Raw genomic sequence first — 14,655 nt, forward strand, 5'->3', positions numbered from 1 at the left:
GTCAGGGGAGAGGTAAGTGTGAGGAAAAACACAATAAAATGTCCTTCCTCTCAGTTCTGGGAATTTCCTGATTGTGTGTTCAATGTGTTCCCGGAGATTTTGACTGTTTGACTAATTTCAGAGCTCCTGTGAGGTTTTTCATCTGGTTTCGGATTGTTTTCTCACATTTATAAGGGAGAATTCAACACTTCTTAGCTCACCATTTTGCTGACATCACTCCACGTGTTAAATTTTATTTGACTTTACAGCATCCCATTGTATCAGTGCATCTTGATCTCCCTAAATCTTCCCTTATTCATTACAATTTCACTTGTGTACAGGTCTTCATTTATGACTAACCTTTGAGCAAGATAGTAAAGTACATGAACTCCTTATCATTTCCATTATGATATCTTTCTAAAAGTAATGTAACTAAGCCCAAGGATTAACTCCTGTAAGGGTCTGTTTGGAGACTGCACATGGTATCCAAAAACTATTAATAATTAATCTCCAATACACACTTTGTCAGAATGTGTGGTTTTGATATTCTTTTCAGGATCTCACCACTGTTGAGTCTGGATAACAACATAATTATGCTGGTGGGAAAAGTAAAAAGGCAAATTTATTTTGCTTTGGTTTTCTTCATTAAGAAATAAGATTTTATAAAATGTTTATTAATCACTCTCTTAAATTGTGTGGTTCTGTGAATGTGTGTATGTATGTATGGTAAAATAGTTAAATTTTTTCAATTGATGTTTGATAAATATTAAGCTTAATATTGGAAAAATGGAAAAAATATTGTGTGGAAGTTTCTAGTCTAACATATGGTCAATAATTGTTCAATCTCATCATTATATAATTTAAGATTGCATTGATAAAGAAGCAAGCAAGTTAATTGGCTTCAATCCTCTTCTTATGCCCTGGGATTGGTTTCACGTTGCCCCTCCTACAATGTATCTGCTAACATTGGAGAGTGCAGCTGGGGCGTGACCATCCTGGTGTTTATCAATTGTGAAGGCAGAAGGGAAAAATCAGAGTCCGCTTAGTCAGAGAAATGACAATGGATCCCAAATACCAGAAGAAAGTGAAGCTTAATGATGGCCACTTCATTCCTGTTCTGGGATTTGGCACTTTCGCACCTCCAGAGGTAAGAGTAGTGGTTTGGGGTTGAGATATAAATAGTAAGTGGCTGAAACATGAGTGGAAGAGAACTTCGGTTGTCAAGCACTGAGCTCCTGTGTGACTCTGGGAGGATCTCGTGGTTCCACTAACCAGGCTAGAAACATGCCCTGTGAAAGGGGAGAGAGCATCCAGTCTTCACTCTGCATCAGGGCCTGAGGCTGTGCTCACCTGCAGATTACTCTGGGTTCCCCTTCAGTTTCCATCTCTTTCCCAGCTTATCAGAAGAGGTGAGACGTGGCTGTTGAGAACACTGACTGTCAGCTGTTTGGCTTTGAGGGCGATTGCAATGGTGGGGTTTCTTTGTATATTTCATTCCAGAACTCTTCCCTCCTTCCAAATTAGTATTTCACCCAGAGCAGTATTTGAGGTGGAAGGTCCTGAAGATGAGGTGACTGGAATCTAATGGGAGAGAATTGCTTTTCTACTGCGGGATACCTGCTTGGTCCAGGCGACACACGGCAGCTATGCTTTGCTTTGTGATTCTGTTTGTTCTTGGAAACTTTTTCCAATGGGAACTATAGTATCATTTGAAGGGATAAGCTACAATCTTACAGGTCAGGCTTCGTACTGTATTGTTGGGTTTTGTAGTGTCTTTTTATTAGAGTATTGTTTTTAGTGCTTGGGCATAAGAGAGACTAGTGGACAAGTCTCTAGACTGGAAGCCAGAAACTTTGCTGTCCATCTTTTTTTAGAGTATGTAGTTGTGACAAGGGACTGGTCTTTAAACTTTGAATCTCACTTTTCTAATTTATAGAACAAAAGAAAATATTCAGAGACATTTTGCAGATAAAAGATCGGGATTGTTCACTTTGCAAAATGTGATGAATGGAGAGAAGGGTCCAGCCTAGTACTGAGCTCACTGGTTCATTCCTCAGTACATCCCACAAGGCACTCGATTGTCAGGAAAACCAGGACTAGACTCAACAGAGGGAACTTGGACCAAGCATCTACCTCCTTGAAACATGAAAGATCCTGCTTTGCAGAAACATATTGAAATAGTATTCAGCTTGAAAAGGGAATTTAATTCCACCATTTGCAACCACACAGGTGAACCTGGAGAATAGTAAGCAAAGTGAAATAAGCCAGAAATAGAAAGACAAATACTGCATGTTCTCTTCATAGGTAGAATTTAAAACATTGAACTCATAGAAGCAGAGTGTAGAGGAATGGTGACCAGAAGCTGGGGACAAGAGTGGGAAATAAGGAAAGATGTTGGTCAAAGGTCCAGACCTTTTGTAATGCAATGAAGTCTGGAGACCTGATGTACAGCATGGTGACTATACTTGAATACAATGGGTTATATTTTGAAATGTTATAAGAGAATATATATTAAGTATTCTCACAAACACTCCCCAAAGTTAGCTATGTGAGATGATGGATCTGTTAACTATCTTGATTGTGTTAATCATTAACAATAGATAGTTACATGAGAACATCACTTTGTACTGATTGAATAGACACAGTTTTTCTTTGGCGTTTTCTCTGTAATATATACTGGTAGACACGGATCTTAGAAGCTTTCACCTGGTTTCTTGATGCATTTCAGTTCAGTTTAGTTGCTCAGTCACGTCCAAACTCTTTGTGACCCATGGACTGCAGCACGCCAGTCTTCCCTGTCCATCACCAATCTCCCAGAGCCTGCTCTAATTCATTTCTGTTGAGTCAGTCATGCCATCCAATCATCTCATCCTCTGTCATCCCCTTCTCCTCCTGCCTTCAATCTTTCCCAGCATCAGGGTCTTTTCCGATGAGTCAGTTCTTCACATCAGGTGGCCAAAAGTTGGAGCTTCAGCTTCAGCATCAGTCCTTCCAATGAATATTCAGGACTGATTTCCTTTAGGATTGACTGGTTTGATCTCCTTGCAGTCCAAGGGACCTTCGAGAATCTTCTGCAACACCACAGTTCAAAAGCATCAGTTGTTTGGTGCTCAGCTTTCTTTATGGTCCAATTGTTACATCCGTATGTGATACTGGAAAAATCATAGCTTTGACTAGACAGTCCTTTGTTGGCAAAGTAATGTCTCTGTTTTTTAATAAGCTGTCTAGGTTGTTGGTCCTAGCTTTTCTTCCAAGGAGCAAGCGTCTTTTATGCCTTCATGGCTGCAGTCACCAACTTCAGTGGTCTTGGAGCCCAAGAAAATAAAGTCTGTCACTGTTTCAATTGTTTCCTCATCTATTTGCCATAAATGCTTATTGATACCACCTCTAGGTAATAGGATCAGTAGTTTGGTGAATGATGCTTATTGGTACCTCTTTTTTCCTCACATATTTCTATCTTAAATCTAGTACCTGTCTCCTCTCACCATGACCCCCCCCAAAGAGAATAATTGTAACTTTCTCATCATTGGTGTGTTCAAATTTTGATTTTAAATTAAAGTTGCTTTAAATCTTTGAACCTAGACCAGAGCAGTGTGATTTAATATGGGCTAATGAATCAGGGCTTCCCTAGTGGCTCAGATGGTAAAGAATCTGCCTGAAATGTGGGAGACCTGAGTTCGATCCCTGAGTTGGGAAGATCCCCTGGAAAGGGAACTGGCAACCCACTCCAGTATTCTTGCCTGGGAACCACATGGATGGAGGAGTCTCATGGGATACAGTCCAGTCTTGATGCTTTTATCATACATAAAAGCATTTTATGCTTTTTGTTGATTTTGCTTCAGACATCTCACAGTATAAATCCTATCCATGACTACAAGTTTATTCTGAGTCCTTTGGATTCTTCCAGCAAATCACTGAAACTGGTGGTGGGCTTGGAGTCCTCTGATGCCTGTGATCAACCACTGATCACATGGGGTTGAAGGGTTCCTGGGTGCCCATTGAATCACTGACCAGGAACGTTCAGGGAAACTGTCATGGGTCCATCACCATACATACAGAGCTAAACAAAGGCATGAAGAAATGTGGGTTCTTAGTCAGATCAAGCTTGTGTCTTAGCAATCTCTTAATGATGTGAATATTCAACAACTACTTTTCTTGCTTACATAGGTTCCTAAGAGTGAAGCTCTGGAGGTCACCAAATTTGCTATAGAGGTTGGATTTCGCCATATTGACAGTGCTCATTTGTACCAAAATGAAGAGCAGGTTGGCCAGGCCATTCGAAGCAAGATTGCAGATGGCACTGTGAAGAGAGAAGACATATTCTACACTTCAAAGGTGCTGTGTGTGTTGTGTGTGTGCACGTGTGTGCAAGTGACTGGGGGCAGATGACAATTACATAACAGGACCAATAGTTTGCTGAACAGTGCTCATTGGTACCCGTTTTTTCACACATACTTGTATCTTAAATCTAGTATCCTTCTCCTCTCACTGTGCCCCCTCAAAGAGAGTAATTATAACTTTCTCATCCTTGGTGTGTTCAAATTTTAATTTTAAATTAATATCACTTTACTTCTTTGAACCTAGAGCAGAGCAATGTGGTTTAGTATGGGCTAATGAATCAAGGCTTCCTTGGTGGCTCAGATGGTTAAGAATCTGTCTGAATTGCAGGAGACATGAGTTCGATCCCTGGGTCGGGAAGATCCACTGGAGAAGGAAATGGCTACCCATTCCAGTATTCTTGCCCGGAATCCGGTGGACAAACGAGCCTTGTGGGCTACACTCCAGGGGTCCCAAAGAGTCAGACACAACTGAGCGGCCAAAACTATACTATATTTACTTAATGAATCAGACCACCTGGGAGCAGATTATAGGTTTTCTTATCATCTGGGAGACTTCTTGAATTTCTTCACATTCTGAATCTCAGTTCTCAGCTCCAAGAGTAAGAGAGCATTTGAGAGGCACTTTGTACATTACACAAAATGCAGCCAAAGTGTCTTGAACTATGTTTTTCTCACATTAATATGTTCAAAGCTCTTTTCCCTACAGTTATGTAAACAAGATAGTAATTAACTTTGAGAAGATGGATTGTTTGATCAAAATAGACTAAGTTTGTGTTTTTACACTCTATCAAGCATAATTCAGTTGATGGGCATGGTAATTATTTGATAAAGTTATTTATATCTTGATTCATTTCATTCCATTGTGAAAGATATACTGATGACAAATTCAATCAAATAATGAAATTTACATGGCTAGGTTAGATACAGAATGGAACTCCAGAAGAAATGAAATGGTTTTTCCCATGGTCATCTCTTTCTAACGGATAATAATGCCTAATTATTAGATGAAAGAAGACAAACACAATTACATATAGCAATCATTTCCCACCGCTTCCTTTGTTTAATCTCTGCAGGTTTGGTCCACTTTCCTTCGACCAGAGTTGGTCCGACCAGCCTTGGAAAAGTCACTGAAAGATCTTCAACTGGACTATGTCGATCTCTATATTATTCATTATCCAGTGCCTCTGGTGGTAGGTGATTAGTGTCATCAGCTCTGTTTTATTTCATGGGTCAGAATGCCTATAACTGGCATGGATGGTTGACAAGATTTTTTAGTAAGTTTGAAGGTTTACATTAGACTTCAGTTCAGTTCAATTCAGTTCAGTCACTCAGTCATGTCCATCTCTTTGAGACCCCATGAATCACAGCACGCCAGGCCTCCCTGTCCATCACCAGCTGCCAGAGTTCACTAAAACTCATGACCATCGAGTCTGTGATGCCATCCAGCCATCACATCCTCTGTCATCCCCTTCTTCTCCTTCCCCCAATCCCTCCCAGCATCAGAGTCTTTTCCAATGAGTCAACTCTTCGCATGAAGTGCCAAAAGTATTGGAGTTTCAGCTTTAGCATCAGTCCTTCCAATGAACACCCAGGACTGATCTCCTTTAGGATGGACTGGTTAGATCTCCTTGCAATCCAAGGGACTCTCAAGAGTCTTCTCCAACTCCACAGTTCAAAAGCATCAATTCTTCAGCACTCAGGTTTCTTCACAGTCCAACTCTCACATCCAGTATTCTTATATATACATGACCACAGGAAAAACCATAGCCTTGACTAGACGGACCTTTTTTGGCAAAGTAGTACCTCTGCTTTTGAATATGCTGTCTAGTTTGGTCATAACTTTCCTTCCAAGGAGTAAGGGTCTTTTAATTTCATGGCTGCAGTCACCATCTGCAGTGATTTTGGAGCTCAAAAAAATAAAGTCTGACACCATTTCCACTGTTTCCCCATCTATCTGTCATAAAGTGATGAGACCATATGCCATGATCTTAGTTTTCTGAATGTTGAGCTTTAAGCCAACTTTTTCACTCCCCTCTTTCACTCTTTCATTCACTTGGCCTTGGAGTACACTAGCATAGAATCCCCTAAATAATCATTTGTGATCATTATTTTGGGGAGGTTCTTTGAATCTCTTACTTGCCTCTAAGAGAAATGTGTTAAGTAATCTGAGTGTCTCTGCCTCAAAATCTTGAGGAAGTGGAAATAGGCAAGTCCTGTGCATGGTGCTGATTAGGACTCAGTGTCTGGGGATCTCACTACAGAGTTTGATGCAGAGTGCTGAGTGCTGACATGGCCTCACACCTGAACAGGATGAGGTTTTCTCATCTCTCACCCTTTCATGTTCCATGGATTTGGTGATGTCCTTCTGGGTGGGTCTAAACCTCACAGTCTTCTCAGGACTCGGGAGACCTGGCCTCCACTGTCGCCTGTGTTCATGGTGATGTTTGCAGACTGCACTTAGCCATTAAGAACTGTATTATGTAGAGGGGAATTTTCCAGTTTTTCAGTGGTTAAGACTGTGTACTTTCATTGCTGAGTCAGGGTATTTTGAGGGAGTGGGTTCAATTCCTATTAGGGAACTAAGATACAGCAAACCCATGGCACAGTCAAAACAAAACAGCAAGAACAGCTTCTATTATGCAGAACAATTTTTTAGAATACAGAATTCTGCTCAAGCCATCCTTTGCCAAAGAGTTTATTGGACTATGTAGAGGGCAATTCTCATCTACATAGATTTAAGGATTCCTAATACTTAACAGAAATGTCTCTGTTTTTCTATTCCTTATAATGACATCACTCTTGGTTTGTTTTATTTTTATCTCAGCATTTTCCATGGGTGCCAGAATGACCTTGATCTGTTCAAGCCTCAATCTCCAGAATTGAATATGTCTGCTTCTTCCACATAGCTTATCAACCTAAAGAGAAACCTTGCTGGTTCATGTGTATGCCCTGAAGCTATCAGATGTTCAGAGTGAAAGGAATTCTGATATTTAGTCCAGGTCAAGATTGCAATTTTTATGCCAGCAGTAAGGCATAACTTACTGGCACTCCCTGCACAATAGAGGCAGTTTTCAAGAAGAAAGTATAAGGGGCAGAAAAAAATTCACTTTAGGCACTGAGAGTTCCCATGAGAATGTAGGGAAATTATATCTATCAAAACATATAAGAGATTACTGGAAAACTGCCTCCTAAAGACATTGCTGATAACTCCATTTGCAAACCTCTTTGCAAATATTAGTATGCAGAATGTAAAGGAACCTCACAGAAGTTTAGCATCCTGGTCCCAGATGTGCCTGGCAGGCTGGCTAAATGTGGAGAAATTATTTGGTGATATCTCTGAAATGACTGCTTCTATTCCAGCCAGGGGAGACACTTCTCCCAACAGATGAAAATGGAAAACCGATATTTGATTCAGTGGATCTCTGTCTCACGTGGGAGGTGAGTCTGGGGAGGAGAGAACCGGGGGAGGAGCCAGGAGAGGGGGAACCTCCTTCATCTCTTCCACTCATGAGAATTTGCTGTGGACCATCACACTCAGCAATTCATGAATCTAAGGGCTGGGATGCTGGGGTTGAGGGGAGGGAACCATTGCTGAAATGTTCACAGAGAGGAATGAAATGGAGAATTTGGGACAGTGTAGATAGACATCTCTTTCGTTCCATGTGATTGTCTTCTCCAGGGTTTTCTAAGGAGGAGATGCTACTTCTTCTTTTTCTTGTGTTATGACCTTCTTCCCCTTTATCTTCTTGATAAGCAAAGTTAATTCTTGACCAGAGACCCTGTTAACGATTTTTCAGCATTTCTTATTGCTATATTGCCCATTCCAAGTGACTGCTCACCACCCCTCCCTCCCAGGCCCTGGAAAAGTGTAAGGACGCAGGGCTGACCAAGTCCATCGGGGTGTCCAACTTCAACCACAAGCAGCTGGAGAAGATCCTGAACAAGCCGGGGCTCAAGTACAAGCCCGTCTGTAACCAGGTGAGCAGCTCAGCTCCTCTCCCTCCTGCTCTTCAGAACCTCCTTACACTGGAGCCTGATGTCTGTCTGTCCTTCCCCCCTGTTCATCCGACTTTTATGGAGTGAGAAGTCTACAGAGCTGAGCCTGTGTCTGGACTGTGTGAACAGAATCTGTAACAGTATCTTTGATCAACTCTGGGTGGAAAAGTTGGGGATGGCTTCCTTCTCAATCGTGGTGGGGACTGAGGGAAGGTAACGGAGATGAAGGAGGTGAAATTCCTCCAGAATTTAGAGGAGGGAGGCATTTCCCTGAGCTGAAAGCATGACCAGAAATCAGGTGTGAAAGTTCTTGGATGAAACTGTACACGAAGGAAGAGCATGAAAACATGGAGTGGGAAGTAAATACAGAGAAAATCCAAGTGAGACAGGTGTTAAGGGTTTGTGTGTGGTTTAGATGCCTAAATCCTTAGTCTTGATGTCCCAGCTTCAACAGGGAGCACAGTACACAGAAATGTGCTAGGGAATATGAAAGTCACCCAGGTCAGAGCATGAAGTTAAACGCTTATGTTGATCTAAACCGTTGATAGTGAAAGGTTGTTGTTGAATCACGTGAAGACACTGGGATTCTTGGCCCCCAGAGGAGAAGAATTCAATCCGGGGCCAGAGACAAGGCTTGATCACTCAGACCTTCTGTGTAATAAAGTTTTATTAAAGTATAAAGGAGATAGAGAAAGCTTCTGACATAGGCATCAGAAGGGGGCAGAAAGAGTACCCTCTTGCTAGTGTTAACAATGAAGTTATATAATCCAAAGAATGTCTGGAGGTTGTAAAAGACCTCATCAGACCTACTCCCATAATTTCCATTTTAAGATAACACTGTCCTCAGGCAGGATACAACCTTGTAAAGACCAGGTCTACTCCCATAATTTACATTTTAAGATAACAGAAGGTTTAATCCAGAGACTGTCCTTAGGCAGGATTCGTTATTGTTATATAATCCTAAGGAATGTGGAGAAAGAAAAAAAAGTTTGTCCTTTCTTCCTCCTTGAGAATTCCAGACCCCTCTCTCCTTGGGGACCCCTAGACTCCTTATCAACCTGCCTAGGAACGAACTTTCTCAATAGAAGAGTTACTCAGGAATTAGAGCAGACCTTGTGATTTCAGTTCACTTCAGTTCAGTTGCTTAGTTATGTCTGACTCTTTGCAACCCCATGGACTGCAGCACACCAGGCCTCCCTGTCCATCACCAACTGCCAGAGCTTATTCAAACTCAAGTCCATTCAGTCATTGAGGCCATCCAACAATCTCATCCTCTATTGTCCCCTTTTTCTCCTGCCTTCAATCTCTCCCAGCATCAGGGTCTTTTCCAATCAGTCAGTTCTTTGTATCAGGTGGCCAAAGTATTGGAGTTTCAGCCTCAGCATCAGTCCTTACAGTGATCATTCAGGAAGGATTTCCTTTAAGATTGACTGGTTGGATCTCCTTGCAGTCCAAGGGACTCTCAAGAGTCTTCTCCAACACCACAGTTCAAAAGCATCAATTCTTCAGCACTCTGTTTTCTTTATGGTCCAACTCTCACATCTATACATGACTACTGGAAAAAGGATAGCTTTGACTAGACGGTCCTTTGTCGGCAAAGTAACGTGTCTACTTTTTAATATGCTTTCTAGGTTGGTCATAGTTTTTCTTTCAAGGAGCAATCATCTCTTAATTTCATGGCTTCAGTCACCAACTGCAGTGATTCTGGAGCCCCCATAAATAAAGTTTCTCATTGTTTCCATTGTTTCCCAACTATTTGTCATGAAGTGATGGGACTGGATGTTAGCATCTTCATTTTTTGAATGTAGAATTTTAAACCAACTTTTTCACTCTGTTTCACTTTCAACAAGAGGCTCTTAGTATGTCTTCACTTTCTGCCGTGAGGGTGGTGTCATCTGCATATCTGAGGTTATTGATATTTCTCCCAGCAATCTTGATTCCAGTATGTGCTTCAGACATCCAGGCATTTCACAAGATGTACTCTGCATATAAGTTAAATAAGCAGGGTGAAAACTTAAGCCTTGACTTATTCATTTCCCATTTGGAAACTGTCTGTTGTCCCATGCTTCCCTGATGGCTCAGATGGTAAAGCATCTGCCTGCCATGTAGGAGACCTGGGTTCGATTCCTGGGTCGGGAAGATCCCCTGAAGAAGGAAATGGCTCCAGTTTCCACTCCAGTACCCTTGCCTGGAAAACCCCATTGAGGGAGGAGCCTGGTAGGCTACAGTCCATGGGGTCACAAAGAGTTGGACACAACTGAGCGGCTTCATTTTCCTTTCCTGTTGTTCCATATCCAGTTCTAACTGTTGCTTCTTGACCTGCATACAGATTTCTCAGGAGGCAGGTAAGGTGGTCTCGTATTCTCATTTCTTGAAGACTTTTCCAGTTTGTTGTGATCCACACAGTCAAAGGCTTTGGCGTACTCAATAAAGTAGAGATAGATGTTTATCTGGAACTCTCTTACTTTTTCAGTGATCCAGCAGATGTTACCAATTTGATCTCTGTTTCCTCTGTCTTTTCTAAATCTAGCTTAAATATCTGGAAGTTCATGGTTCATGTACTGTTGAAGCCTGGCTTGGAGAATTTTGAGCATTACTTTACTATTGTGTGAGATGATTGTAATTGTGTGGTAGTTTGAGCATTCTTTGGCATTGCCTTTCTTTGAGATTGGAATGAAAACTGACGTTTTCCAGTCTTGTGGCCAATGCTGAGTTTTCCCAGTTTGCTGGCATATTGAGTGCAGCACTTTCACAGCATCATCTTTCAGGATTTGAAATAGCTCAACTGGAATTCCATCACCTCCCCTAGCTTTGTTCCTAGTGATACTTCCTAAGGCCCACTTGACTTCCCATTCCAGGATGTCTGGCTTTAGATGAGTAATTACACCATCATGATGATCTGGGTCGTGAAGATCTTTTTTGTATAATTCATCTGTGTATCCTTGCCACCTCTTCTTTATATCTTCTGCTTCTATTAGGTCCATACCATTTCTGTCCTTTATCGAGCCCATCTTTGCATGAAATGTTCCCTTGGTATCTGTAATTTTCATGAAAAGATTTCTAGTCCTTCCCATTCTATGGTTTTCCTCTGTTTCTTTGCATTGATCACTGAGGGAGGCTGTCTTATCTCTCTTTGCTATTCTTTAGAACTCTGCATTCAAAGGGGTATATCTTTCCTTTTCTCCTTTGCCCTTCAGTATTCTTCTTTTCATAGCTATTTGTAAGGCCTCCTCAGACAACCATTTTGCCTTTTTGCATTTCTTTTTCTTAGGGATGGTCTTGATCACTGCCTCCTGTACAATGTCATCAATCTCTGTCTGTAGTTCTTCAGGCACTCTGTCTACCAGATCTAATCCCTTCAATCTATTTCTCACTTCCACTGTATAATCGTAAGGGATTTGATTTGGGTCATATCTAAATGGTCTAGTGGTTTTCCATACTTTCTTCAATTTAAGTCTGAATTTGGCAATAAGGAGTTCATGATCGGAGCCACAGTCAGCTCCCAGTCTTGTTTTTGCTGACTGTATAGAGCTTCTCCATCTTTGACTGCAAAGAATATAATCAGTCTGATTTTGGTATTGATCATCTGATGATGTCCATATGTAGAGTCTTTCCTTGTGTTGTTGGAAGAGGGTGTTTGCTATGACCATTGTGTCTCTTAGTAAAACTCTGTTAGCCTTTGCCCTGCTTCCTTTTGTACTCCAAAGCTAAAGTTGCCTGTTACTCCAGGTGTCTCTTGACTTCCTACTTTTGCATTCCAGTCCCCTATAATGAAAAGGACAAATTTTTTGGGTGTTAGTTCTAGAAGGTCTTGTTGGTCTTCATAGAACCATTCAACTTCAGCTTCTTCAGCATTACTGGTCGTGGCACAGAGTTGGATTACTGTGAGACTGAATCGTTTAGCTTCTAAACAAACAGAGATCATTCTGTTGTTATGGAGATTGCATCCAAGTACTGCATTTTGGACTCTTTTGGTGACTATGATGGCTACTCTATTTCTTCTAAGGGATTCTTGCCCACATATAATTAATGCTTATCTGAGTTAAATTCACCCATTCCAGTCCACCCAGCCCACCCATCCGGTCCAGTCATGATTCCTGAAATGTTGATGTTCACTATTGCCATCTCCTGTTTGACCACTTCCAATGTGCCTTGATTCATGGACCTAACAATCCAGGTTCCTATGCAATATTGTTCTTTACAACAACGGACTTTGCCTCCATCACCAGTCACATCCACACCTGGGCATTGTTTTTGCTCTGGCTCTGTCTTTTCATTTTTTCTGGAGTTATTTCTCCACTGATCTCCAGTAGCATATTGGGCACCTACTGACATGGAGAGTTCATCTTTCAGTGTCCTATCTTTTTGCATTTTCATGGGGTTCTCAAGGCAAGAATATTGAAGTGGTTTTCCATTCCCTTCTCCAGTGGATCATGTTTTGTCAGAACTCTCCACCACGACCTGTCTGTCTTGGGTGGCCCTACATGGCATGGCTCACAGTTTTATTGAGTTATACAAGGCTATGGTCCATGTGATCAGTTTGGTTAGTTTTCTGTCACTGTGGTTTCCGTCTGTCTGTCCTCTGATGGATAAGGATAAGAAGCTTATGGAAACTTCCTGATGGGAGAGACTGACTGAGGGGTATGGCAGGTCATTGCAGACCAGTACCTCTGCAGGAGAAACTCAAACATAGACTCAAACATAGTTCTAGCTCAGTCTCTGTGGGGTCTCTGTGTCCTGGTGTGCACAAGGTTTGTTTGAGCGCTCCGAGGTCCCTGGCAAATATGAGGTTTGATTCTAAATGTGATTTTTCCCCTCCAAAGATGGAGAAGCTCTATACAGTCAGCAAAACCAAGACCAGGAGCTGACTGTGGCTCAGATCATGAACACCTTATTGCCAAATTCATATTTAAATGGAAGAAAGTTGGGAAAACCAAAAGACCATTCAGGTATAGTCTAGTCAAATATAATCAAATCCCTTATGATTATACAGTGGAAGTGAGAAATAGATTTAAGGGCCTAGATCTGATACACAGAGTCCCTGATGAACTATAGACAGAGGTTTGTGACACTGTACAGGAGACAGGGATCAAGACCATCCCCATGGAAAAGAAATGCAAAAAAGCAAAATGGCTGTCTGAGGAGGCCTTACAAATAGCTATGAATAGAAGAGAAGTGAAAAGCAAAAGAGAAAAGGAAAGATATAAGCATCTAAATGCAGAGCTCCAAAGAATAGCAAGGAGAAATAAGAAAGCCTTCCTCAGTGATCAATACAACAGAATGGGAAAGACTAGAGATCTCTTCAAGAAAATTAGAGATACCAAGGGAACATTTTGTGCAGAGATGGGCTCGATAAGAACAGAAATGGTATGGACCTAACAGAAGCAGAAGATATTAAAAAGAGGTGGCAAGAATACACAGAAGAACTGTACAAAAAAGATCTTTATGACCAAAATAATCACCATGGTGTGATCACTCACCTAGAGCCAGACATCCTGGAAGGTGAAATCAAGTGGGCCTTAGAAAGCATCACTATGAACAAAGCTAGTGGAGGTGATGGAATTCCAGTTGAGCTATTTCAAATCCTGAAAGATGATGCTGTGAAAGTGCTGCACTCAATATGCCAGCAAATCTGAAAAACTCAGCAGTGGTCACAGGAATGCAAATGGTCAGTTTTCATTCCAATCCCAAAGAAAGGCAATGCCAAAGAATGTTCAAACTACCGCACACTTGCAATCATCTCACACACTAGTAAAGTAATGCTCAAAATTCTCCAAGCCAGGCTTCAGCAATACGTGAACTGCGAACTTCCAGATATTCAAGCTGGTTTTAGAAAAGGAAAAGGAACCAAACATCAAATTGCCAACATCCACTGGATCATTGAAAAAGCAAAAGAGTTCCAGAAAAACATCTATCTCTGTTTTGTTGACTATGCCAAAGCCTTTGACTGTGTGGATCACAATAAACTGTGGAAAATTGTGAAAGAGATGGGAATACCAGACCACCTGACCTGCCTCTGAGAAACCTGTATGCAGGTCAGAAAGCAACAGTTAGAACTGGACATGGAACAACAGACTGGTTCCAAATAGGAAAAGGAGTACATCAAGGCTGTATATTGTCACCCTGCTTATTTAACTTATAGGCAGAGTACATCATGAGAAATGCTGGGCTGGAAGAAGCACAAGCTGGAATCAAGATTGCCAGGAGAATTATCAATAACCTCAGATATGCAGATGACACCACCCTTATGGCAGAAAGTGAAGAGAACTAAAAAACCTCTTAATGAAAGTGAAAGAGGAGAGTGAAAAAGTTGGCTTAAAGCTCATCATTCAGAAAACTA

General features: G+C 41.4%; 1 protein-coding gene across 1 annotated transcript; it reads left to right on the top strand.

The window, feature by feature from the left end:
• Window positions 1–1,039: 1,039 nt before the first annotated feature.
• Window positions 1,040–8,297, top strand: LOC102272308 (dihydrodiol dehydrogenase 3; the record flags this gene model as incomplete). The annotated part of the gene is made up of 5 exons (XM_070367024.1): window positions 1,040–1,126; window positions 4,147–4,314; window positions 5,393–5,509; window positions 7,680–7,757; window positions 8,175–8,297. Coding segments are annotated over exons 1-5 (573 nt in total), but the record flags the coding sequence as incomplete, so codon positions are not given.
• Window positions 8,298–14,655: the final 6,358 nt, after the last annotated feature.

Source organism: Bos mutus, unplaced genomic scaffold, assembly GCF_027580195.1.
Source record: "Bos mutus isolate GX-2022 unplaced genomic scaffold, NWIPB_WYAK_1.1 CTG665, whole genome shotgun sequence".
In the NCBI taxonomy this organism is placed as follows: Eukaryota; Metazoa; Chordata; class Mammalia; order Artiodactyla; family Bovidae; genus Bos; species Bos mutus.